Here is a 24,122-nt window from a genome sequence, read left to right as displayed (position 1 = left end):
TATATATATACATAATGTATTATGATCCAGATAGGGGTGGTGCACAAGAATCACGATGAACTTATTTCTGGTGGCGTATTTTTTTTGGCTGCAATTTCACAGATTGGTGACATTATCTGGTAAATGGACTCTGCGTAAACTTGAGACTTTTTGCACTGGCAGCCTTAACTCGCCGCGAGTTCTACTTAATCTATCCTTAAATCGTAAATAATCATTTATAATAAAAAGATGCTCTCTTCCAGCTAATTCTGTAATTAATTAAGTTAATTGTAGTTAATAAAAAGGCACATAAATTTCGTAAGTTTTTATACGTTGGTATACAAGTTTTTACTTAAAAAAGAAGTTAGAATTCGTTCATTTGGCTTATAAAAATTTGAAGCATCGGCAGATGTCGGCTCAACAAACAGGCAATAGGTAAAATCGGTTGCTTAGAGTTTGTTTCTAGCTTAAAAACAGTAATTTCTTAAATCGCCTCATAGTGCCACCTTTTTTGAACATGATATATAAGTTTGCCTTTTAGACCCAGTTGCCAGCCCAGGCAAACTTGGTAATAGCATACACCTAGTATACAGCTAAAGTTCGTTACCGTTAATTAAGAACATCCACTCATGACATTTTTTTCAGCATGTAACGTTTACGGATATATGGACACATACGCATGAAATACAGGACGGCTGCTTAGCATTTTTATGGACGTCTACGCTTTTTCTGCCAGTATCAAAATACTAGTTACCGCTAGTCATATTAGAGCCATTTTGAACATCGGTATTTGTAGCATGCACACATACGCATACAGGCCCAAATTTCCTTCATCCTTTCTTCTCGGATAGTTAGGGCGGATCATGTTTGGCGTGGGGTCCCTAATGCAGCACGGCACGCAACTTTCCTTGTTTCTTAATCATCGCAAAATCTTGGGCAAAACGATTAGAATATCTACCAGCCGCTACTGTCTAGATGATACATGAAATATAGCATAATTGAGAAACAGGGCCTGGCGTTTCGACATAGGTCGTATGGACGTTTGTTAAGGAATCATCTTGTTGGACCGCCAACGAAAGCGACCATACCACCACACTTACCGCCACAAATACCGTGAAACCTAAATCATGTCTAGTTATATTCGAGCCGATTCATCGGTCATTTATTGAAGTCGTTCATTGAAGCGTAACTGATACGATCAGTAACTAATGATTATCTCCATTATCAGGTGGGTTTGCTGGTTATATTTAAATTGACTGAATACAGTCAGAGTTGTGATTGAATAATATTACAGTGACTACCATAGCCCTTAGAGTACTTTATAACATTAGTTTAATCGTAGACATTCGATTTACATTAATGTTACAGTGTTCAATAAAAGTACAGAGACTTTCTGACAATGGCCGTATTTTTCAACGTTCGTATAGAAATTTGCTCTCCACTTTGATGGGTTCATGGACAGCAGCTGTTCTGTCTGAAATAGTCAGTCGAGTAACGAGTTAAAACAGCATATGCGATAAGCGTAGAAAACGTGAAATAAAAGACAGACGTGCCTGTCAAGACGCTGAGTCTCTCTAACTTTACTTCAATGCACCACCCGCCCACAACTATCACCGATTTGTATGTCGTCAATTTTTAAACGTCTTAATTTCGCAAAACTTTGATTTTAAACACTCAAATGCTTTACGCCAGATATTACAATCACGCGTTCTATGTGACTGATCTATATACACAACTGGTATTCATTTGACCAGCTGGTTTTGCTATTTGAACGTAGCCCGATGAATCAACAATAGTTACCGTTATAGTCTTTTACGACATTATCGAGTACAACCTGATGATCGATTACTGGGAGGAACGAGATCATTAATCATATTTTCAATACTTCATAAATATACGTAGTTGATTATACGCCTGCCATTCGCGTAAATAGTATAGGCTCCCTTAGCCCTATTAGCAGGGCAGTGCATATCAAGAAAGCCACATGAAAAATGAATCGAAACGTGGTGAATATTCTTTCACTGTAACATTATTATACCGCAAACCTTAATTATAAACGTGCCTGCCACAAATATTAGTTTCGTCACCATCATCTTAGATTAATTATAGCTGGTGGCGCCGTCTACTTATTTCGGTATAATTTTTTTCGCTATTCGTGCTCGTCCTCATCAGAACCTCCATCTTTTTTTGCTTCCTCTGCGGGTTGTCTAGCAGTTCCCTGAAAAAGGTCTCCTCGTCGATTTGTCAATTAAAAATAAAACAGAAGGGACTCTCACCAGCAGCAGAATGACAGGCAACAACTAGTCACAGTATGGAAACACTGTCATCCTGCGGCGCCCTCTGCCAAACGATTAGGACGACAACCAATTCATTCATTTTTTCTCCTGCTCACACGCCCTTTACGCCATGGACTTCGTCCTCTGGACATTTACGCATCCGCTGTCGGCGGCCGCTTCGTTTGGCATCCATATCTTCATGGCACAGTTGTTCCGCTCGTGTTTTGACTTATTCTTCCCATTTGTCTCGTTTCGCGCTGTCGAAAAAGAGGAAGATCGCTACCAATCAGAATACACAGGCGCCGAAATCAGTCGCCGCCGCTATCAACCGTCGTCGGCAGGCAACGATTGGAGTAGAAACGTAAAATAGTCGATTGTCGATATGATGATGTCTGGTGAAGAGGAGCAAATAGAAAGGGAAGAGAATTTGCCAAAATGAAGACGAAAGCTGCGTTCAAGTCTGTATGCCTGCTGTGCTTGTGCCGTTGTGACACTGTACGCTGTCTCATTCTGGTGACACCAACGACTCTACCTGGACACAGTCGGAGAAAAAAGCTCGACATGCGGCAGAAATGCAATTCACGCGTGAGAACTGCAATGGTCAGCAGAACGGAACTATTGAAGCCATGCAGGTCTTAGCAGCAGGCACAAGCGAGGAACCTATGCTTTTACTTTAGGGAGAACCAAATGGTCGGAGAAATGGAACATGTCCGCCCGCCCTTATCTTAAGGGGCCTTACAGTCAGTGTCGTTGTGTTACCGCTTCGAGTAATGTGGCCGTATCGTAGCCTTCAATAGCGGTTGTACTTCTTCGGCTATCACCGATGTTGCTGTTGCATGTATTTGGCTGCTTTTACTAACTGTTTCGTTTTAAAATGACCTTTTTCTCTCCGTTTTGGACCACTGTTGGCCTCTGATTACTTGTGTGTAATACATGCAGAAAACGAACAGCTCGTACACGCTTTCGAGAGACGAAACTTAAATACAATCCAACAAATTCAACTGGTACAGGAGGATACGCGTCTCTAGCTTACAGTTTTGTGACGTATAAGCTATAAGGCCAATCATTTATTCTACGGATCTTCTACGCTGGTATTAGACGACTAGCTGCGACTGCGGGTTCCTGTAGCTTCCTGCAATACTACAGCGGTGCTAAGTGGCTGCTGCGGGTCGTCCTTTTTGCTGTGAACGGCGATGTGAATCGAGGTGAAATAGGCATAATAATGATCTTTCTATCAAATTGCTACTAGTCAGAATTTTGGATTTCTGTTCACACATGTCTTTCTCTCTCGTTCACCCTTTCTTTGCTTTGGCTACTGCTGCGAAAGCGAGGATGGAGGCAAGAGGGTATCTTTATCTTGGACGGTAAACGACAAGCGATAGACAGCAGTGGTTTAGATGATCGCTTTAGCTTGATATCCTTTGTGGGGGTCAAATAGGATAAACACAACTCTTGTAAAATGAAAGGAGGGAAATGGTAAAGGGCGGTTGGGTTCGGGTTTGCAAACAATCCCAGAATACACCAGAAAAAGGCAGAATAAACCGAATTTTCATAAAATGTTAGCATTGACAAGCAAAAGTTGTGCGGTAGTTCCCATTTATTTTACCAACGAAACAGTATTTTGAATATAAAAGTTAATTTGAAGAAATTTATATAAAGGAAAAAAAGCTTAGATTGCTATTAGGTAAAGTCCGTATCGAGAATAAAGAAAATTCGCAACAGAATACGTTCAGTCCAACATTAAGTTTTGTCGAATTAAGCTATTCTTCTTCAAAAACAACCTTTTATTTAGTAGTTTCATTTACAGCTCTCAAAATACACCAAACATTGAGTGAACACACCCAAAGCTAAAGTCGTAAATTTAAGTCTATTAACTCGCTCTGTAGATACTATTTACGATGTCTGAAACTGATGGCTATTTAAATTATGTGGCCCAGTGCACCACGTTCTAGCATCTTTGCACGCACATTGAATTATTACGCATCTCTTCTTGAAAGCTTCAGAAGATGCGGGGTGGCCACGGATCTGAGCATGCTGCACTGCGTTCTAACTAGCATATTTATCTGATAGCAGTATTATGCACCTTCAAATGCACGTGTATTGCACAAATTAGCTTCTTTCTTTATATTCGGTTTTATAAACAATGGTAATCCATATTTTTTGTTGGCACCTCGCGAACCTATCATGCTACATAGATATCAATTGACTTCTACGATGGTATGAAATCGGTGGCCACGGCGACATCTACAGTGTCAAGGTACTTATAAGGACTAGTCGACGGCTAAAAAATCGACGATTTATTCGATCCTACACAGATCATTTTCCTCGTCTACTTGATCCCGATGAGTGGAACTCAGGTATTGTTTCACTCCGACATCTATCACTAAATCTTTAATAAAAATCTCTGTTGAGAAAATAAAAGTTAATGCTTTAATTAGTTATCCAACACACCTAGTGGTGATTGATTAGCTAAAATAAACGCTCGGGATTATTTATAGCATTGCGAACAGGAGTTCTTGTCAAAGACGTGTGTCATCTCCTAGCGCGCATTGAAGCTCACTAGGTCTTATGAAAGCAGCTATACATTACAAAATAATAAAAGACTATCAGAATAGAGAAAGCTAATTACGCTGGCAGAAGTAAATCCAGTCTTATTTAGATCAAATACGTTTTATGAGCCCAACATGTTTCCCATAATTTAAAATCGAGGAAAAATTTCAAAACTTCTTGCTGTAACTTCCTACATCTGTTCTCCAAATCAGAAATCTATTGAATATATTTTCCGAAGCAGGACACTCGATTTGATAATGACAGTTAATGATAACTCAGCTCTATTCCAAGGCTCGCATCCAACCATGGTTTTTTGTTGTCACCGATCATAGCTTAGAACTCGCCACCACTCAATATAACGAATATAGATGTATTTTTCGAAGTAGTGTTGCTCCTTTTGTTTAACTGCACAGTAGTCTAACAGCTTTTAACAACAATACAGTCATAGCAGATGGACTCATCCATCGACTGATCGTAATTGTCGCTAGCGGCAATGAAGACGAATCTGCTCGATGACAACAATGGCGCCCACCTCACCGTTAACTGTAACACACACACACACACGTAGAATGCCAGATTATATATATAATATCTTGTCGATATGTGCCGATTGGTTGGTGAAACAACTTTTACTACCAGTAGGACTCATGCAGTAGCGGCGTGGCAATAGATACTTAATCAGCCGTGGACTTGTTCGCGCTACGAGATAGCCTCGCTTGACTCGATCTTGTCGGCCACCATAGGAATGATAATCGACCGCCCCCTTATTCTTACCCTGTTTTCGTATAATACAATAATTATTGTATTACATATACGCATACAAAAACGACACCTCACAATATTATATACACTGTAATGTCGTATCTAGCATATGACAAAATCTCTATTATTTGGCCGACCATTTGCCGATTAATACACCTTTGATTGGCATAACGGGACCGACAACGAACAACTACATAGGACAGACAGGTTCAACGAAATGTAACTACGAATAAGAACTTCATGAGCGAAAAAGATGGGGTCTCGTTGAAAAAGAAAAGAAAATAGCACGACTTCCTAGGTTGCTTCTCGACAATGTCGACTGTGATGAGCGTAGTCAACTGCTGCAGCTGCAGCGTTACAGGACAACAGGCAAACGGTTGAAGGGCAGCTTTTAATCATCATTATTCACGAATAGCACTCGGTGCATCACATCTAGGCCTTGGGCAGGATCCGAGTTTGGCTATGAATGGTAACCGATTGCACTTAATATCATGTAAGAACGAAAGGCCGTTTACAACAGCTATGAAAAGAGTGATTTTTTTGATGCGTCAATAACGTGGCTGTGTATATTCGCATATATGCAAAACTCTGCACAGTAGCGCGGTTAGGTCTCGTAAAAGTAATGTCGAATCTTCGATATATGTCAGTACTGCCGTTGACACATTCTCTCTCTCTCTCATATATATATATATATAAATGTATATATATATATATATATATATATATATATATATATATATATAAATAGCGCCTACCATTTTGAGGCAAATCTTTAGTTGAATTTGTCGCCTACTCAGGCAACAATTGATCAGTATGGTACTATGGCCACTGATTGATTGATCTTGAACAATGGAAAAGAGGGCGTTTAACCCAAAAGAGGCTCGCTTCGGAGATTCATGCTCTCCTTATGGGTCGGCTGCTAGCTTTAGCTTTTCTTGTCAAATGGCTTTAGCCAGAACATTGAAAGCCATGTTGTCGTCTCAAAAGAAAGACACCGCCCTCTTTTTTCCCGATCTTTTCGCAAGCGGATCTTCGAAGGCGCGGTGATAGCGACAACGACGTCAGCGTTGTTCTAGATGCCGTTACGGATACTGTTGTAAAAGTGCATGGATAACAACAACACAACGTTTCAGAAGAGACAAGACAAGATTTTGTCGGCGTCTGGCGGCCGACACTGTTCGGCATCTGCTTCTTAGCGCTTCTTGCCGCTGTTGTTGTTGTGTAGGATGTGGACGTACTGCAGAAATGGACAAATGCACAGACGAACGCAAATGGGCGCGCGGGTGTTCGATCGTGCGGGCGTTAAAGCCATAAACGTTTGGCCCAAAAGACGGTAATATCCGACGGTTCTGTATGTGGACGAGGTGTGAATCTCGAGAATAAATGCTTGTTTCCCGCTGTGTAGCGGCGCAGTAGCGTTGGCAGTCGACGACCCGCCGCAGAGCTGACCCTGCTGTTTTCGTTACTAAACATTTCTCATTCTGGGATTGGTCATTCATTTTGAGTATTGTCGGCTTCACTTTGCCTGGTCAGAGTGTTTAATGTTCGAGTTTTCTTGTTTTTCGTTAGATTTATTTTTTATTAGGGCGAAAAAATTCGTTAGCGTTGTATTAATGTTGACGCCTGCCTTGTATTAAGCGACCTTCTGGATTATTCTTGTCAATGCACTATAATATGCTAGGTCATTCGAAAAATAGTCATGGACTTTTGTGCACGTGTGATAGTAATTTTCGTTCATCTTTGGCAGGCTTTGTATTATTATTTGGATGTATTCATAGCTAAATAAACCGTAATACAACCCATGGCGCGCCGCGCCATGATCAACCACTGCTTGTTCAATGGGTCAAGTTTAACTTAACCGAACGCCAAATTGGGTAGTACATGTTACCTATAATTGTTCCCGTGACACCTAGATATTATTGTAGAAAATTCACGAAACATTCTTAAAATAACTTTTGCGGGTAGGACGACAAAGGCTAGGAAATTAACTTAAACCCTGGCGATCATCAGCTGGCGATCAGTTTTAATTTTCAGTGAACAGTATACTGGGCGTACTATTTGTCTCTACGTAAAAACGTAATTCGGTGTCCTGGCCACTAACTATAAAAGCCTGCCGACACTTTAAAAAGGACGGAATGGCCGGCAAGCTTATATCATGACAAGTTACAAGCCGCGGCGAGTACGGGACATAAACAAAGTCCTTAAACGATAAATATCAAATACAACTTAATCGACATCATTAAAATAGAATGCGGCCATAAATTTACAATTCATTTTACAATTTAGCACTGCCAGAGAACTGTTATGACTTTCGTTTTGCTGAAGCAAAAATTAATAGCCTCTTAGTAAAGGTGTCCTTTTTGATAGGGAATCAAGTTGATAGGAACGACACATCGTACATTAAGTAAATGCTTGACTGCGTTAATAATAAGCCTATTGTAGCAAAGTTAACGATTTACTGAAAGGCCAAATGTACAAGGTGTATTTGGAAATTACGATTGCTGCTTGAATCGCTTTACAAAACTAATTTAAAGTATTAGTTGCCGCCGAGTATCAAAAAAGACCTACACTGACTACCTATCCGTCAAGCAATCAAGATGAACGTCATCGAGTCGTTCTCGTCAACGTTTGTGCTTGCCAATGAAAATCATCGGCAAGTGACTGAACTCAGCGCGGACGTAAAGGCACTGAAGAAAGGAAAGAAAAGCTAAAAAGAGAAAATTAGAATGTCCGTTTGTTCCTCCCAGCAGACAGCAACCGGTAACGAACACCCGCCACACCTCATCCTGGTTGGAGGCTCCCCCAACCAGCAATCAGTCTCCACTGTTCACCACTATTACCTCAGCTTCGGCTACAACCATCAGGCCACAACAACCTAAACGCCTGTATTACCCGCACCTGAGGCGTAATAAGGATACTGTACTACACACCTCGGCGTAACAGAGCAAAAGCTTCAGTCTAACATGTACAAAATGGAGGACGCTTGCAGTATCGCGTAACGTACAAAATCGCTAAGAGAACTAAAGAGGCTTGAAGAATTCGAGATTTTCTACGGTGCAAAATATTTTATGAGTTAAGAGTTACTTTTGCTTGGTCTTCACTGATTAGGGCTTCCTGTTGGTGGAAGACTATTTCTATAATTACAATATCGTGTCCTCACATAACGTGTTGTTATTAGCCCCCCATTTTATCACATATACAATAGAGTATATATTGGCGCACTAGTCGATATATACTCTGCGAAAATTATATAGCGTGCTACTTACTTTGGCCTCGCCAACCCTGGCAGCTCTATTGTGTATTTATTAGTAAACTGTACGGATATTCACGGATTAATTTATAGCAACTACAAATGCCTCTTGTCTCTATAGAATGCTGTCATACCGCTCAAATAATTCTATTAAAATCAGCCGATTTTCTCAGTTGACCGTACGTAATGATAAACTGAAAAATAAATGATAAAAAATGATAAAAATGAGGCAATGATTCCGTGTTTAATTCACTTTCTTTCTTAGCTTGTAGATAAGTCTGCTTTCAGCCTGCAAAAGAATTGACCAGTCAACATGCATCATACTTGACTACCGAAAACAAATGGAACCCGTGGGTAAGGAAAGATCGTTATAGCTAAGTAAGGTATGCTTATAATACCCGAAACATTTAAGAGATATTCAAAGAACGGACAGCACGATATGGTCCCGACAGAATTTATCTTAAAAGAAGAGCATTTAGCATGAGCTATATATTCAGTGGGACCAGCGACTTTATATTATAGGATAGAGGTTCGTAAAATCAAGAATTTATATCTGTTCCATAGACCCATTATTCGAGGTATGTGTGCATACAAGCCATTGTTAGTGCACGCCGCCGCAAACCGGATTCGCTTATTTCTGTTCAACAGCTTGAGAAGGGTATAGGGGGCACTACTTAAACGAGCTCATCCTAATCCATTTTGACTTCTGTAGTAAGTGCATATGAGCCACGTCGATGGACGTATGGAACAGGAATAGCAGAGATGGTTAAACAGTGGTCAAACTTTTTTTTTTTACTTTTTTGATAGCCGCATAAAGTTACTGCATCAAACTTGAGGTTCACAAGGGGGAAGGGCGTATGGCGACCTGCCGTACGCGCTCACAGAGTGATGACGTCGATCTACTCTTCCTAAAACGGCTGTCGCTGCCGCAGCTTTCCCCAGTCGCCTGTTCAATACCCGCGCAATACCCTCACAGCGCTCACGCTCGCACACAATGCGGGCCTAAGCCATATGAGGATGCCGGACCTGGCGCTCCCACAGCACTTCAAGTTTCAATAGCCACTACCACAGGAAGTCTCGCAACCCTCTACTGCCCTCTACTAAACAGGGAAAGACGAGAACGTGTTGCATAGCTTAAAAGAGGCTGGCAATGCCCAATCGGGTCGATGAAGAAATTCGCTCGACCCCCTGAACTAACAGCCCAGGCTACCCACAATGGGGCGTAAGCACCAAAAGTTAACTCACGCTGTCGAACGCTTGTTCTAGTTGTGTCGTACCTGTTACAATGACGTGCAGCACCATTGAACTACGTTCTTAAAATTATTAGAAGTACTCGTCGTCACTTCTGCGTATTGTATGTGCACAAGTAACGACATAGCATGTAGCGTACTAAATGGGTGCCTCAGTAGTTTCGGTGGTCTCACGGTTCACCTGTAAGCAAATTTACAATGTTCTAACATTGCTGTTTATGTTCGGATACACCTATTTGCATTTACCTTTTTCAAAGCATTTCTAAGAAGCTTCACTAAGCAATGAGAATCGGATTCGCGTCACGCAGTTTTCTGTACCCCAGCTTCTGTTCTGTTATTACTTTCTAGTTACCAATTCAGTAACGAAGAATTTCGATGTTACTATTAGGATGATGAGATTAAACTACCGACTTTTAATTGGACGTTACGAGACTTAGCAGAAAACTTTACATATAAACACGCGCATGCGAAATTTTTAGATGAGCAAAAGAAAAACAAAAAACAGCATGCAAGCAAAACCATTCAATAACTCATGTGGAGACATCCAAAAAGCTTATTTACTCTTTTTTAAGCCGCTTTCGAAACTGCTCTAAATAAGACAGAACGAATCTATGGCGCAGTTAAAAAGAAGTTACGTGCTCCAACAAAACCTACATTTCTGCCAATACTCATACTCATGGTTATCACTTATTTGGTAAACGCGAACAATATGCACTTATTATATTATTATATTTTGCACTTATTATGTACTCGTTAATTAATATTTCAATGAATTGCTAAGAATCTTGATTTGCTTAACTGAGAAAATCTTGTATCCTATCACAAAAACTACCTGGACAATCGCTTGGAACTACCACAATGGCTCGAAAATGCATATCGATGCCAAATAAACCATATGTGATGATTACGGTTCAAAATGCGTTTATTATTCAGCAGTCGCTATAAACTTACATCAATAACTTATCAATAATCTTATTGTTGTTACGATGTTATGTATTACGAAGTATTGTCCGAACCAGACTACTGAAGTTGCAACTCAAGACCAGAGAACTGGAACAGCTACTTCAAGCGCTGTTCTCTCTGTTTCATGTTTAGTCTGTGTTAAACACTAAGTCGATTGTTACGAAGTTAGCCGTAGAAATGGGGAAGAAACTTGACAACAGAAACCGTAGGAAAAATACGTGTATACGATAAATATTCTGTTCTTAGATTGCATTTGTTCATCAAACATTCGTTTACATGCCGTTGCACGTATCGCCGTTCTCTTCTCTACGCATTTCTCATTTAGCTGAAAATCATACGGAAGATTCCTTTCACAGATGGCAGGTGAAACAAGCATATGTTTGCTTTTCGTTTTCTTACGGCAATGATTGTTATCAAGAGTAAGCAAACCAGTGTCCTTCTTGCTCTATTATAATAGGCTCAACTAGTTTTTGCTTTGAAGAAATAGAGGAAATCCTTGATGACTCCAGCGAAGGATCATTAAATACAGATGGATGTTGTCGTTTTAGAGTTCCGAGCTGATGAAGCTTGTTTAGTTGTTTCTCGTAAATGTTCGCCCGGAAATTGTCTTTTTTTCCGTGCTCTTGTTCTCGGGTCGAGCGCGATTCAACACCTGATATTAAATAAATTGGTAGTTAGTCATTATTTCTGCAATTTCTATTTCATAAGATAGTTGATAATTAAATAAATACGATTCACCACATGATCGTCACAAAAATACCGTACGATAAATGCGTTTATGCAATAGTTTTAACGCTTACTTTTAAGAAGTCCGATGTCTTAGCGCGCATTCGAGAATGGATGTAAGCTTTTGAGCACTTAATGTGATAGTGCAAGTAATCCCTGTCGATCGCAGCGCATATATATATATATATATCGATTAGTATACATTCGTCATGAAGTTAATTATAGAGATATCTTTTTTGAAGATAATTTGCAAACAATATAGGATTTCCTATTACATTACTAAATTTTCTTTAATCTTCTTAATAATTTATTATTTTGACTTGAAATTTCAACACTGAATACTGTATCGCTTTATTTTTAAGGTCTACAGTTACACCTTATCTAGTAACGCAAAAAGTTGCCGTTACCTAAACAAGTGAATAAGATTAATTGTGTTGTCACGAGCCTGAACCGAGGTATGTCGTGGGAACAGAACAAAAGTAATGTATCCTGAAAACCCAAACCGTAAACTGTTTTAAGCAATCGAATCATACAATGCAATACTCACTGCAGGATCTTTAAGTGTCAACACGCGAATTAAGCTAACTAAATACATGCAAAGCTACATGCTTTGGATATCTACTCAACTTTAGGTAATTTTAATTTTACCGTTTTTTTTTAAATACTAAACACGTATGTCACACCTTGGTAAAATATCATAGCCTCGAATTATAGTCGACAAAGAGGAACTAGCATGCCAACAACAATAAGAGCTACGGCTAGATTTCAGTTCGATCGGCTTAAGTTAATGCACTTCAACCAAACACTGAAGAGACTCGGAAAAGCTAATCTTTTACTACGATTTTCACTCTGCACACGAGGTGCTTACCGGGACAATGAGAGATATCTGGAAATTGTCAAAATGGGTAGAAATAATTATTACATAGGTTCGGCGTCAATCAAGTTTGGTTTGACAACTTGTCTTCTACACTTGTTTCACCAAGCAAAATATTTACAGCTCCTAAAATCTCAGTATTGATAAGATACATCCTTAAACGGTATATACAGTTATATAGCTAGTATAACAAAACTGATGTTTTCATAGAATGAAACAAATCTGGTTCTCATACCAATGTTGTCTCCAGTCATAGCGTCTGTATTTTGAAGCTCCCTCGGAGGTTCTCGATGACTGAATAGTACCTGCGGCGCTGTATGTGACGCCTTACGACCCTCTCTGAATTCTTGCATAAACACCTGCAAGGGTGTACAGACGTTAGACCATTTCAAAGGATACAGCAAAACACAATTAAATACGTACCCCTTATAGAGCCAACTTAAACGGGTTTTGAGAAGCAGCAGACGTTGGCCATAACTAATGCGGAGTTTTCAGTTCTTGACGCATGTCGTATGTGCAAGCTTTCGACACCGCTCTCACGCCTTAATAAAAAAGATGGCCGATCAAGAAAGCATAAATTGACTTACGTCCCAGTGTTAAAATATGCCGGGAAATTCATTGGGTATCAACCTTTCCTATAATAACGTCATCCTCGTCCTTGAAAATCGTCGAGAAGATCACGGTCACGCGGTCGTGGCTTGCTTCAACGTACATCGTTTCGTCATCCCTAAAAACAAGAGGAACTTTTAAACTAATATATATATACATATATATATATAGAGAGAGAGAGAGAGAGAGAGAGTACGCCACGAATAAAATGCTTATTCGTTTCAAGTCGAAGTCAAGACAACCTGCAACTGGCTAGAGAATTGATTTCACCACATCTTTGATGGGATAAGATAATTAACTCATCTGAAGGGGTTGCAAGACCTTGTGGGTTTTAAGATTGTATGTTTTCTTACTTCGTACAAAAATAAATTTAATTAAGGGTTAACTAACGTTGTTTTTTTACTTGTACACATACCTGTAGTGAATAACAGCTCTTTTAAGCTCGCCACCTTCAGGATTCTTGGCCAGTTTTGCCTGATGCTCAAAGTATTTCTCGAACACCGATGCAAAGCAGTTTCGCTTTAGCAGACCAGCCTGTAAAGTCAGAAAACGTTTCATGTTAGCATAAACAGTTATTCAATCAGTCAAAAACATGTCTATAATTACGACGTGATAAGTAGTATTCGCTTCTGTTCTAGACCTTCCAAAGCAAGTTTCCCAATCGATTAGTTTTGAAACGTTTAGTGACATATGGGATGTCTGCAATTCCTGTATACCTTTTTAATGAGAGGTTCGTAATCTTTTGGCGTCGAATCGAGGTCAAATAGAATTGATACGTTGTACATTTTCTCTGGCTCGGGCTCAAGAATATCACCTGTAATTTCATCGATCAATTTTGTTAGGGTTCATTATAGCCTACCTATCGTTAAACACGTCGCTGCTGTAGATTGGTTTGTATCAACATGAGAAATACAAAACTCACCTAAAATATGGTGTTCTTACAAAAATAGCTATTTTGCAAAATAATTTTTTTGCTAACTACAAAACGAGCTGTGACGTTCTGCTGTTCGTCACGAAGCTTTCACGCTTCGAAGAACAGTCTGAGTGACATTAATCCAATATGCTCTCATTTCATTTGTATCAATCTACGATGCTACCCGTTAATGTAACGATGTACGGCATTTTTCTACAGCACTGTAACGGCTACTTGCACCAGTTAAAAAAGGTAAGAAGAATTTGCTACAAATAGATTATATTAATATAGCCATATATTATAAGAATATATAGCATCTATTGCATATGCGAATGCATATAATCCTTATCCCGATGTTCCTCATTAACTGACTGCCATAATCTTGTCTTCCTTAATTTTTATCAAATAGTCTGTCCCATAAGTCCTGAATCATAAAAACGTCAGATGCGGTAGTTGTGAATAGCTTCTGTAGCCACCTGCCATGAGCGTGCCGATTCTCCAACATTTGTTGCACGTAGTTCCATTACAATTTGTGCAAAAACCTCTTTGCTAGTATATGTGACTTGGATAGCCCCTATTATTAATTTTATATGGTCTCTTATAAAGCCATCCTTTAAAAATGTTTTTATGTGTTTTGTTGGTATTTATTTTGTAACAGACGATGCGCCACGTTTTACTTGATATTGCCGCATCAGTGATATACTGGTATTATCTGGACGCTAACATGCAGGCTGTCACCATGATTGCGATGCAATCGAATCCATGTATTTTGGAACAAAAGTAAATATGCTTTTGTTCGAATTTTGACGATGCGAAAAAATAAATATCATTTGCACTCATTGAATGGTCATCTTGTTCTTAGAATAGAGTTTTATAATATTCCTGTGTAATGAGCTTAATGTTGGATGATCTTGGAATTGTAATCCAAACGATAATGCAATAAGTAATGATAGTATCAAGGTTTTTAATAAATATTTTATCTACAGCTGTTCCATGAGGCGTACAGTCTCTCAAAGCGAATAGCGCCAGAGTAGGCAATCAACGAGCCAACTTGAAATATTTTAAGAGTACGAAATTTAATAATATCTGCTCTGGGCGAACGTAACTGCATGTTTTGCTGAAATTAAAATCTTTCATATTTTAGAGAAGTATCAGCTAGATAGCAAATTTGAGATATGCTAATAAATGTCTCAGGGAATTCACCATCGTAGAATAAACCACTCCTTTCTGTGATACAGCATCTGTGCGCTGAAAGATGTAGTCCATTACTTGGAGTTTACGATTTATAGAAGGTTCAAAGAAGCGCACGCTTTTGCGACAACCAACACAGTATTGTTAATCTAATTAATTAACATTATATTATTATTATACAAACAACTTACCATATTCGCGCTTTAGAAGCTCATCCGCTCCATGATCTTGTAGTTCTCTAAAAACGATGCATGCAAGGAATGCTCGTAAACGAAATGATCGGGGGACACGCTTTGTAGGATTTGGTCATCCTATCCAAGTATCTACATCAATATATAATCGTTTGAAGTATCTGTTGAGAGCATTGCGAAGACATAATACAAAGCATGGAAGGATTCATTCATTTAAAATATAATTGCAAGTTTTCTCGCACACAGACCAAAGTTACCTATAGAATTTAAGGGAGATGGAAAGACGGATTTTAGCTTTATCTCCATTTGGGTTCGAAATGTGAAACAGAACTCCATCGAAATCGGCTATCGTCACATCGACTGAATCCGCCTAGAACAATACACAAGAAACACCTTATGTTCCAATGCTCTCTTGATAGATCAATATTTATTGGCTACCGAACTAAAGAACACAACATTCTACTACGTTAGAAATACTGGCTAGTTACAGGTCGATCCCGGTTGAAATTACAGAATTCTTTTTATACTTACTGAATATAATTTTTACAACATTAACTGCACGCTGTTAGTTCTAAGTTTCTTCATTTGTATAATGATATTTCGTTAGTAGTATATCGGCCACGAATTAAATTTAGCCCTTTTATGCGTAGGAGTCGTTATATCGATCGGCTAATTGCTATATATAGAGAGAATCCACACACGTTTGTAATACTTCTAGCAAGAGGCTAAAAAGGCAGTAAACGAAAATATTTTAAAGGGAGCTAAAAACAAATATTTAGGTTTAAGAAAAATATATTTTTTAATCTTACCTTTGCACCAGTTTTGTGATTCTTGAATTTAATTCGAAGAAGGTCCTCCACAATTTTGTTGTTCGTTTCAAGAAGAATCATATCGACTTAGTCTCACTATAACCAAACACTTGAAAACCCCGTCTGCAATCATTTAACAACAGGCTATTTACCATTTGCCTTGCCCTGGAAAACGTCATTCCTAATAACGGCATTAGTTCCATCCACTTTTAGTTATAGAATGGGAACTTTTATTTTGCTATAATAGCTGGGTACAAGATAAACAATAATCAAAAATATCTGAGCAGTATAATTTTAACAAATAAGGAAATCAGTTAAGTGACAGTACGTGTTTCCTAGTGGCAGGAGGGTAGTCAAGAGAACGAGGTTAAGGCGAAAAATCTTTCAAGCTTTTTCAAAGCGTTTCAGCAAAAACAGAAACAATGACGAGTTACTTTATACGCTAATTCTGACGATCTCCTGTGTAACCTATAGGAATATAGCAAATTTTTATTGAATAGAATATGGAAAGCTATAGCGTTATTTTTTAAAACGTCTTCATTGCTCTAATATGCGTCGGCCCTTTAATAGCTTTGACGCCTTTTACAACGCAATTCTTTGCTCAATCAGAAAAGTCAGGTCACAGCCAAATATTGTTCTTTCTTCCCGTTGCTTCAGTCCTTGTTACAGTAAACTAACCTATATAGATTTACAGCCTACAGAGCCTTCCACAAGGCTCCCTGGAACGTATCACTCTATAAGGAGTTCGTCGCTTGACTGGAGATCAAATATTACTCATGCGACAGTTCAGCCGAGCATTAGGTGGTTTCAACACCATCAACCGTTCTATTGAGATCCAATCATCCAAACACACGGAACATGGCAACTGTGTGGGGTCACGTGTCCGGCATGACCAACAGAAAAAATAATTTATCGGTAAATGGTAACATATAAAGGGGAATCTCATTTTCTAGAAGAAAATCTTTTAAGCCCAAAAAATTCTCATGTCAGTGTCTCGGTAAGATTAAAAAAAACAGACAATATTTAGTAATACACCTTGGGTCGCTGTTAACCTCCTAGGAACTGCGCTTTCTATGCACTCCCAGTCAGGGGTCCAATTTTATTGATTCGTGTCGATCTGAGTGTTCATGGCCCGGTGCAAATTTTTACAAGCTGGTGGCCTGTGTAGTGACAAATTTGACAGAGTTCCAAAGTGCGGGACACTCGTCTCGCTGATCTGCTAACAACTGCGTGACTTTGTAAGTTTTTTTTGTGCAGAAAATGTCTTGAATTTCGTCCCAGAAAGTGAGAAGTGTTCTATCAAATATAAGTCCCTAGTTTAGGAGCGGTTTAGTGGATGACGTGTCTTCAGTGCTGTGAAAGTCTTGCATTATAACTTATGACGGCTAATATTATCTTTAGCTTTCTTAATTTCAATTGAAACAAAGCATAGTGAAGCCTGCAATGAAGCTGTGAGAGGACTAGATGACTTACTGCAAAATGCCCGTAACTCACATTAGAATCGTAGAGATATCCATTGTTACGGTCACAGCTTTCTTTAGTCTTACTGGCTCATAGTTCAAAGACGCGTACCATTTACAATACTAAGTTGGCCGCTGAATATTATCTGCTGAAATCTAAAACCTGTAAAGCGTCATCGACACGGCTGTTACTACATGAAATTAAGCTGAATTATTTCTGACTGCCTCTCACCAGTGAGATAACAGAGCTCTAAGCGCTTAAAACCGCTTCGGATGTGTCCTGTATTTGCAGGCAAACTTAGCTTTTAGTAAGATGAGATTTAGAGTCATCTTATGATCGATTCCACAGAAGCGCTTACTTTTTTTGTAAGAAAACCTCATTCGTTCATTTCATATCAGGGGGAATTAATTCTTATATCTGCTTTAGTGTCTTGTTGCCGAAACAATATCTAGTCCACCAACAGTCCACAAATTAACGTTTGTTAAGGTTTTATTTTCCAGATAAATGTTTTGAGGTACTTCTAGACGCATTTAGCTAGCCAGAAAGTTATTCTCGAATCGACAATCCTCGCGGTGAATAACAGTTGAACGAGTGAAGATGTCGTCAGGAGATGCGAAGATTGATGCCCTCGCGGGAAAGCTTGTCATCAAGGTATTTCAAGTGTGCTAAGAGGGGTCGCATTGAATGATGTATTAGCAGAATTAAAGCTAGTAGTTTCTCAATCTTTAGATGTACTTTATAGGTTTAGCTTATAAGCAAGTACGTTAATTATTAGTTTATCTTTGATTACTTACTTATTTGATAGTTATTTCGTCTGTCTGCAACAAATAGGCGCAATTGGAGGGCGATATCCGACGTATTGCCATTCACAATGAGGATATCACCTTCGATGAGCTCATCCTCATGATGCAACGGGTCTTCCGAGGAAGTCTCTCCACTCAGGACCAGATAACGTGAGCAATTTGTTTGATACTTAAGGCTAACATGTTGATCTGATCATCCGATAGGTTACTGCCTTTTTCTAGTGTCTATGGCGTTTATGACAAGTTTTCGACATAGTCTCTCATATTTCTGGTAATGAATTAAAAATATATTTGTGCTAATATTTTCAGTTTGAAATATAAGGATGAGGATGGTGACCTCGTGACTATCGTTGATAATTGCGATGTCTCCCAGGCTATTCAATGTTCGAGAGTGTTACGTCTCCGCGTTCTTGTGCAAAGTGAGTATATAATCAAACTTGTCGTTGTGTATTTATTGTGTAGTTTACTTTTGTTCAAAGCGTATCATTGAACCGGAAGAAAGCTGAGCGTTCTACTTGTCTATACAGATTCGTGTGGGTCCTCGTGCGCTGCTTTGCAGGAATGATCTGATGGTTATATAAACAGCAATAATAACTTGCACGATATTTTTAGATGAAGACGCGAACGCAATAACCGATCTTCGGGCGGAGCTGCTGGAAGTGCGGAACAAAGTCGACCAACTAATCGAGAAGACCTATTCGCTTAGCTTGGGCAGCGGAGAATCAAATAATAAGGCAGCATTAGAACCAGCAGCGAAAGGTTAAATACAGTGTCCATTATGTCGCTACTATATCAATAATGATCCTTTCACTGTGTAGTCAGTCTACCAACTGCTTCGCTTAGATATGCGAGCTTTTCTAACGGGTTTTCATACCTTGTGATGACTACACTATCTGAGCTAGCTACAGATTTCGGAAGACCTTACTATTAGTGTCAAACCCTTGAAGCACTGAAACGGTTTGCGAACTCTTAAATATTTTTTTTATAATAAACGGTAGACTTTAATAGTAGGAATCTTGTAACTTGCCAGTGTCAGACTTTAGTAGTAAAGGGGATCAAGTGTGAGGCTCTTGGTATACAATCAGGCCATACAGATGATTTTAACATACTAGACGCGCCTTGTTGGTTATGCGTTCGACAAACTGCTAACATTTGCAAAATCAAATTATATCTTCAACAATTATTCCTAGTTGTTAGTAAAATTAAATTGTATAAGTAAATATTATCGAATATTTAGTGTTAAATAGACCACTGAACCAAGCATTTTAAAGCGACTACAGATGACAGATGTCAGCTAAAACTGATTAATAATTTATCTAAGAAATGTAGTTCAAGTAAGGTTCATACTTCTATAATTATGCCGTCAATCAGAAGCACCGTTGCAATTAATGGCGGTACGTATTGACAAACTTGGCGTTTAATTTTTGTGTGTTGATGTTCAGTAAATGGAGATTTAGGCGTATCTTCACCGCCAGGAGGTTTAAATGACTGTTTACGCTTAATCAAGAAGGATCAGGGAGTACTTTTCCCAGCGCAAGGAAATTCAACACAAAATGCTTGTTCTCCAGGGTCTGTTAACGTGCCCTTATCACGACCAGGCTCTACTCAGCAACAGATAGCACCCAATGCCTCTGGGCCCTTTCAACCGGTTGTAAACCGCGCTCCCCCGAAGGTGGGCGAGGTATTGTCGCTTTATCATTGAATATTAAAAACTTCCTCTGTAAAAAAACGTTACAGTTTTAAAAATTATCTTATAAAATAAAAAATAAAAATTATCTTATAAAATAAAAAATAAAAATTATATTATAAAATTAAAAATTAAAAAAAATATCTTAATTTTCCTCATAATTAGTACTGCGAAATTTCAGGATAGACACAAATAAAGAATCGTAGCTTTTGCAGAACCCAGTGGCTTATATAGATGATTTTTTGCGTTTTTATACATTTCCATGATTGAACTCGGCGTTTTGTGCTACGAAACGAAACTCCAGATGAGCCCATCTCCAGCAGGGCGTAGTGCGACTCCGCAGTCACAAGGTGGCTCGCAGGTCGGTGAGACGTCCGCCCTTCATCAACAGGCGTCCGGCCAACAGCACTCTTCAAGCCCGGGAGAACTGTTCAACCCTCAGCAAGGCCCTGGCTCTATTCATCAGCAGAATCCGCCACAACCTGGACCGAATCAACAGGCTTCCCAAACCCCGATTGGACACACAGTTGCGTCTAACCAAGGTAAATTTCTGTATGTTTGTACACTAATTCAGACGCATATAAGTACATTATTACCCGCAAAAGCAGTGTTTTACATTGTCTATCTAATACGTTAGTTAGACAGCTTTTAAAAGACGACCATTTTTCGGTAGGTGTTGCGTCGCTATTCCCATCTCCAGGGGTCGCTCCATCGCCAGCTCCGATGCGCATGGCCCAAGTGGCTCCCCAAGGGTACCCTTCGCTGCCACCCACATCAGCTGCCCAGCAGCCCACGTCGTCTCCGTACACCCAGCAGCAACAGCAACTTCCGATTCAGGCGCAACAACCACAACAGCAGGGTCAGAACCCATCGCAACCGAACCCGTAAGTTAAAATAGTGTGCATAAAATGGTAGCTAAAATTTTCCTGTAAACTAAAAATGCTTTCATTTTGTTCATTCCATTTAAGAAGCGTAAACTGTTCTATTACATTTTTACATTTTACACAAATATTTTAGTGCAGTAGTAGGCGGAATGGTCGCCCCGTTATCCCAGTCAGGCGTGTATGTGAAGACGTCTGGATCGCAGGGAGCGCCCCTTGGCTATCTTCCACAAACATTACAACAACCAGGCGGCGATCTTCTCGCACAACAAAACCACGCACCTCCAACAAACCCATCTCAAAGTGTGACGCCAGCAGGAGTCCCTCAGCAACCCCAACAGCTGCAACAACAACCGACTCAACAGCAAACACAGGTATCGATGCAACGCAGTATCGTTCGACCATTAAACTATGCTACATCCCCCTAAGCATAATTAATATAGAATTAACACTTGAAAGAAAAAATAGGAGAAATGTTCAAAATGCTACTAGAAACATCTGTCATGTGTTTTAGTATCCTATATGGACCATGACTTTTACTACCTGCATTAAAATTCATTTCAGCCTTCCGCAATGACGGGCCCACCACCCACAGGACCACCTCAGTTCGGCGGTGCTTCCCCCAGTGGTAACCCTTTTGCGCGCGGCATTAACCAGTATGCTCGGTACGCGCCTATGCCTGGAGCAAACTCTAATACATACCACTGACCCTTTGCTTAAAAAGCAAAAATACAAAGACTGGCCAGTAGGAATCCAGTAAGGAGTAATAAGGTAGCCGTAGCGCAAGAATAGCTAAAAAAAGATTTCGATACTAATTTATGCGCATTGACTGACGTTCTACGAAAACATAGTATTTTATTTTCTATCTGGGAAAGCAAGAAAGGGGTGCACTAGATTAGTGTTTTTTGTTGAATGAAATATAGTTTAAACTTGTAAAAGGTTCTACAGGGGATGATTTGGATGCCGGAAGGGCAATCGCCAGAAAATCAAAGTTAGGCTTAGGGTGGCAATATCTGACTATCTAGCCTGTCATGCCTATTTTACTTCAAACAGGGCTTAGTATTATTAAATTTCTATTTAATGTTTAAATGTGATACGGTCAAGAAATCCTTGCGTTGGAGTAGTTGCAAAATAATTTCTCTCAACGACAAGGAGTTCACGACGTAATAGAGAACGCGTCTAGCAACTTTAATTAAAAGCCTGTTATTTGAATAGGCTATTCCAAATGAAACTTCTTTCGGATTTTCAAGATTGGTGCACGGTCTCATTATCGTAACAGCCCAGGATTAAATTTACTTATATTTCTAGATTTAGGCGACTTTGATCTATGCATGTCTCCAATTGGTTGGTAGTCGATCAACCGATCGTTTGATGGATAAAACGGCAAATGGCTTTTACTATTAACGAGAGCGTGTATACGTGTTAAATAGATTAATGGTTTATGGGATATTCGATAGCTAAATAAAAGCCATTTGCGATGGGATACATTTAGCTGTAAGATGCTCTTTTCATACGATGCTGCGGGTTGTGCCGGTGAATTGAGGCAATCATATCGGTTAACGGGCAGTGAACAAAAAATGTGTTCGGGCCGGTTTTTTGCATCGAGGGTACTAACCTGTGTACTGGTTAGTCAATCTGGAACTGCTCGTTGGTCTATTGATATATAAAAATCCACAAAATATGCAGACCCTAGCGTATCAAATCATAATGAAATTTAAAATTGTAACGAATATACTTTTCAATAAACATAAATCTGTTCATGTAACCTGACGAGATCTGTAAAAATTGGATCGCACACCCAAAAACACAACATCAAACAATAGGAATTGAGAATGATCTATATGCATCTGAATAAAGTTAGAATGAACAGTAATTATCAGTGCTTACTCCCTTGCTTGATCTTTAGCTCCGATTTTTCATTATAAAATACGTTTAATGTTGGGTATTGTGTTTTAGTGGAAAATTGCTACGCTGGTGGTAAGATCTCCATGCAATACAGTAGCTTATTACCATAACGGTGAGCTACAGTAAGGTCTGCTTACATACATAAACAATTCAATTTCCTACTTAGTGTCAGTGAAGAATCAAACGTAATACATAACGATCTTGCCGCCTAATTAGTCTAATTCCCAAATAAAGTTTATAGGGAGTTTTGAGAGTTTAAATTTCTAGCCTTGTAGCAAACCCCAAAGATTCGGCCTTCCGATATACAATTCATTCTTCGGTTCTTGAATGGGTCGCAAAAGTCAATAATAGAACAAGGTTACGCGAATTAGGGTATTGAACGATCTATTGAAGAATCCTTGTAGGTATATGAAAAGTTCAAACGGCTGAGCTGTAACAGCACATACATATACATATCCTCATTCAAGTAAGTACTCGGAAATTAACATGGCGTGATCCCTATGATGTAAATAGCCACATCGAACCAACTCAAGATTCTCGAAGACAATGCTTCCATATCGCCGTTTGTAAGAAGAGTTGCAGCAAAATTTTAGACTCGATGATCTTTTTCGGTAGGAACTGATTTCTTAGGTTGAAGAATTAAGGGTATCGCAGCACCAAAATCCCAGATGCAATATATATTTGCTCTTTTTTTTAAGCAATAGCACATGTATTACTGACCGTAAGTGTAAACTTACGATTAAAATGTCATTGTTCGTATGGGTGATAGTGAGGATAAGAGATCTTATGTGTTAGTTAGCGAATTTTTATATTGGGTACTGCCGGTGCTTTAGACAGCAGATATCTTGGCCTAGACAACAACTACCTAAAGGCACACTCGAAATAAGCACACTCAAATAATTCTTATGTACGTACATAGAAACTAAATAAGAGGTAACCCCACCAACACGATACGAATGTGTTGATTTTTTTTTATTTCTGGCTTTGTTTGTGAAATAAGAACAGTTATGCAAATTTAAGACTTAAGTTGCGTGGAGTCAGT

At 39.2% G+C, this 24,122-nt stretch overlaps 2 protein-coding genes across 9 annotated transcripts; one reads left to right on the top strand and one right to left on the bottom strand.

Annotated features, from left to right (window-relative positions):
* Positions 1 to 10,971: 10,971 nt before the first annotated feature.
* Arpc2 (Actin-related protein 2/3 complex, subunit 2) lies at positions 10,972 to 17,163 on the bottom strand. Of its 4 annotated transcripts, none has more exons than XM_086985446.1 (12): positions 17,022 to 17,163; positions 16,344 to 16,466; positions 15,792 to 15,904; positions 15,535 to 15,581; positions 13,956 to 14,053; positions 13,655 to 13,773; positions 13,261 to 13,357; positions 12,866 to 12,989; positions 12,625 to 12,642; positions 12,164 to 12,245; positions 11,831 to 11,912; positions 10,972 to 11,682 (listed from the first exon to the last, which is right to left on the bottom strand). In XM_086985446.1, the coding sequence occupies exons 2-12, from the start codon at positions 16,422 to 16,424 to the stop codon at positions 11,602 to 11,604; spliced, it is 942 nt and encodes a 313-aa protein (XP_086841572.1). In that variant the 5' UTR covers positions 16,425 to 16,466; positions 17,022 to 17,163; the 3' UTR covers positions 10,972 to 11,601. The 4 variants fall into 4 exon arrangements, with proteins under 4 accessions (XP_086841572.1, XP_086841573.1, XP_022653081.1 ...); XM_086985447.1 differs by lacking the exon at positions 17,022 to 17,163 and adding an exon at positions 16,672 to 16,920; XM_022797346.2 differs by lacking the exon at positions 12,625 to 12,642.
* Positions 17,121 to 23,061, top strand: LOC111246935 (uncharacterized). Of its 5 annotated transcripts, none has more exons than XM_022797343.2 (10): positions 17,121 to 17,258; positions 18,305 to 18,455; positions 18,636 to 18,757; positions 18,917 to 19,026; positions 19,220 to 19,366; positions 20,050 to 20,288; positions 20,599 to 20,836; positions 20,968 to 21,178; positions 21,312 to 21,549; positions 21,740 to 23,061. In XM_022797343.2, exons 2-10 carry the CDS (start codon positions 18,402 to 18,404, stop codon positions 21,881 to 21,883), a joined length of 1,503 nt encoding a protein of 500 aa, XP_022653078.1. In that variant the 5' UTR covers positions 17,121 to 17,258; positions 18,305 to 18,401; the 3' UTR covers positions 21,884 to 23,061. The 5 variants fall into 5 exon arrangements, with proteins under 5 accessions (XP_022653078.1, XP_022653080.1, XP_022653079.1 ...); XM_022797345.2 differs by lacking the exon at positions 17,121 to 17,258 and adding an exon at positions 17,293 to 17,581 and having other exon boundaries at positions 21,317 to 21,549; XM_022797344.2 differs by lacking the exon at positions 17,121 to 17,258 and adding an exon at positions 17,297 to 17,581 and having other exon boundaries at positions 20,050 to 20,279.
* The last annotated feature ends 1,061 nt before the right edge of the window (positions 23,062 to 24,122 follow it).

The sequence above is a fragment of the Varroa destructor genome, unplaced genomic scaffold (genome assembly GCF_002443255.2).
Source record: "Varroa destructor unplaced genomic scaffold, Vdes_3.0 BEIS01000003.1, whole genome shotgun sequence".
Classification (NCBI taxonomy): Eukaryota; Metazoa; Arthropoda; class Arachnida; order Mesostigmata; family Varroidae; genus Varroa; species Varroa destructor.
The sequence above is the reverse complement of the archived record's forward strand: the minus strand, read 5'-3'. Positions and strand labels throughout refer to the sequence as shown.

Bases quoted from the DNA above. Each gene is read 5' to 3' on its own strand.
- Arpc2 (XM_086985446.1), bottom strand. From the start codon at position 16,424: ATGATTCTTCTTGAAACGAACAACAAAATTGTGGAGGACCTTCTTCGA. The intron at 15,905-16,343 runs GTAAGATTAAAA...GTATTGTTCTAG, and splicing joins ATCACAAAACTGGTGCAAAG to GCGGATTCAGTCGATGTGAC. The intron at 12,990-13,260 runs GTTGATACCCAA...ACACCCTTGCAG, and splicing joins ATGACGTTATTATAGGAAAG to GTGTTTATGCAAGAATTCAG.
- LOC111246935 (XM_022797343.2), top strand. From the start codon at position 18,402: ATGTCGTCAGGAGATGCGAAGATTGATGCCCTCGCGGGAAAGCTTGTC. The intron at 19,367-20,049 runs GTTAAATACAGT...GTTGATGTTCAG, and splicing joins ATTAGAACCAGCAGCGAAAG to TAAATGGAGATTTAGGCGTA. The intron at 20,289-20,598 runs GTATTGTCGCTT...ACGAAACTCCAG, and splicing joins CTCCCCCGAAGGTGGGCGAG to ATGAGCCCATCTCCAGCAGG.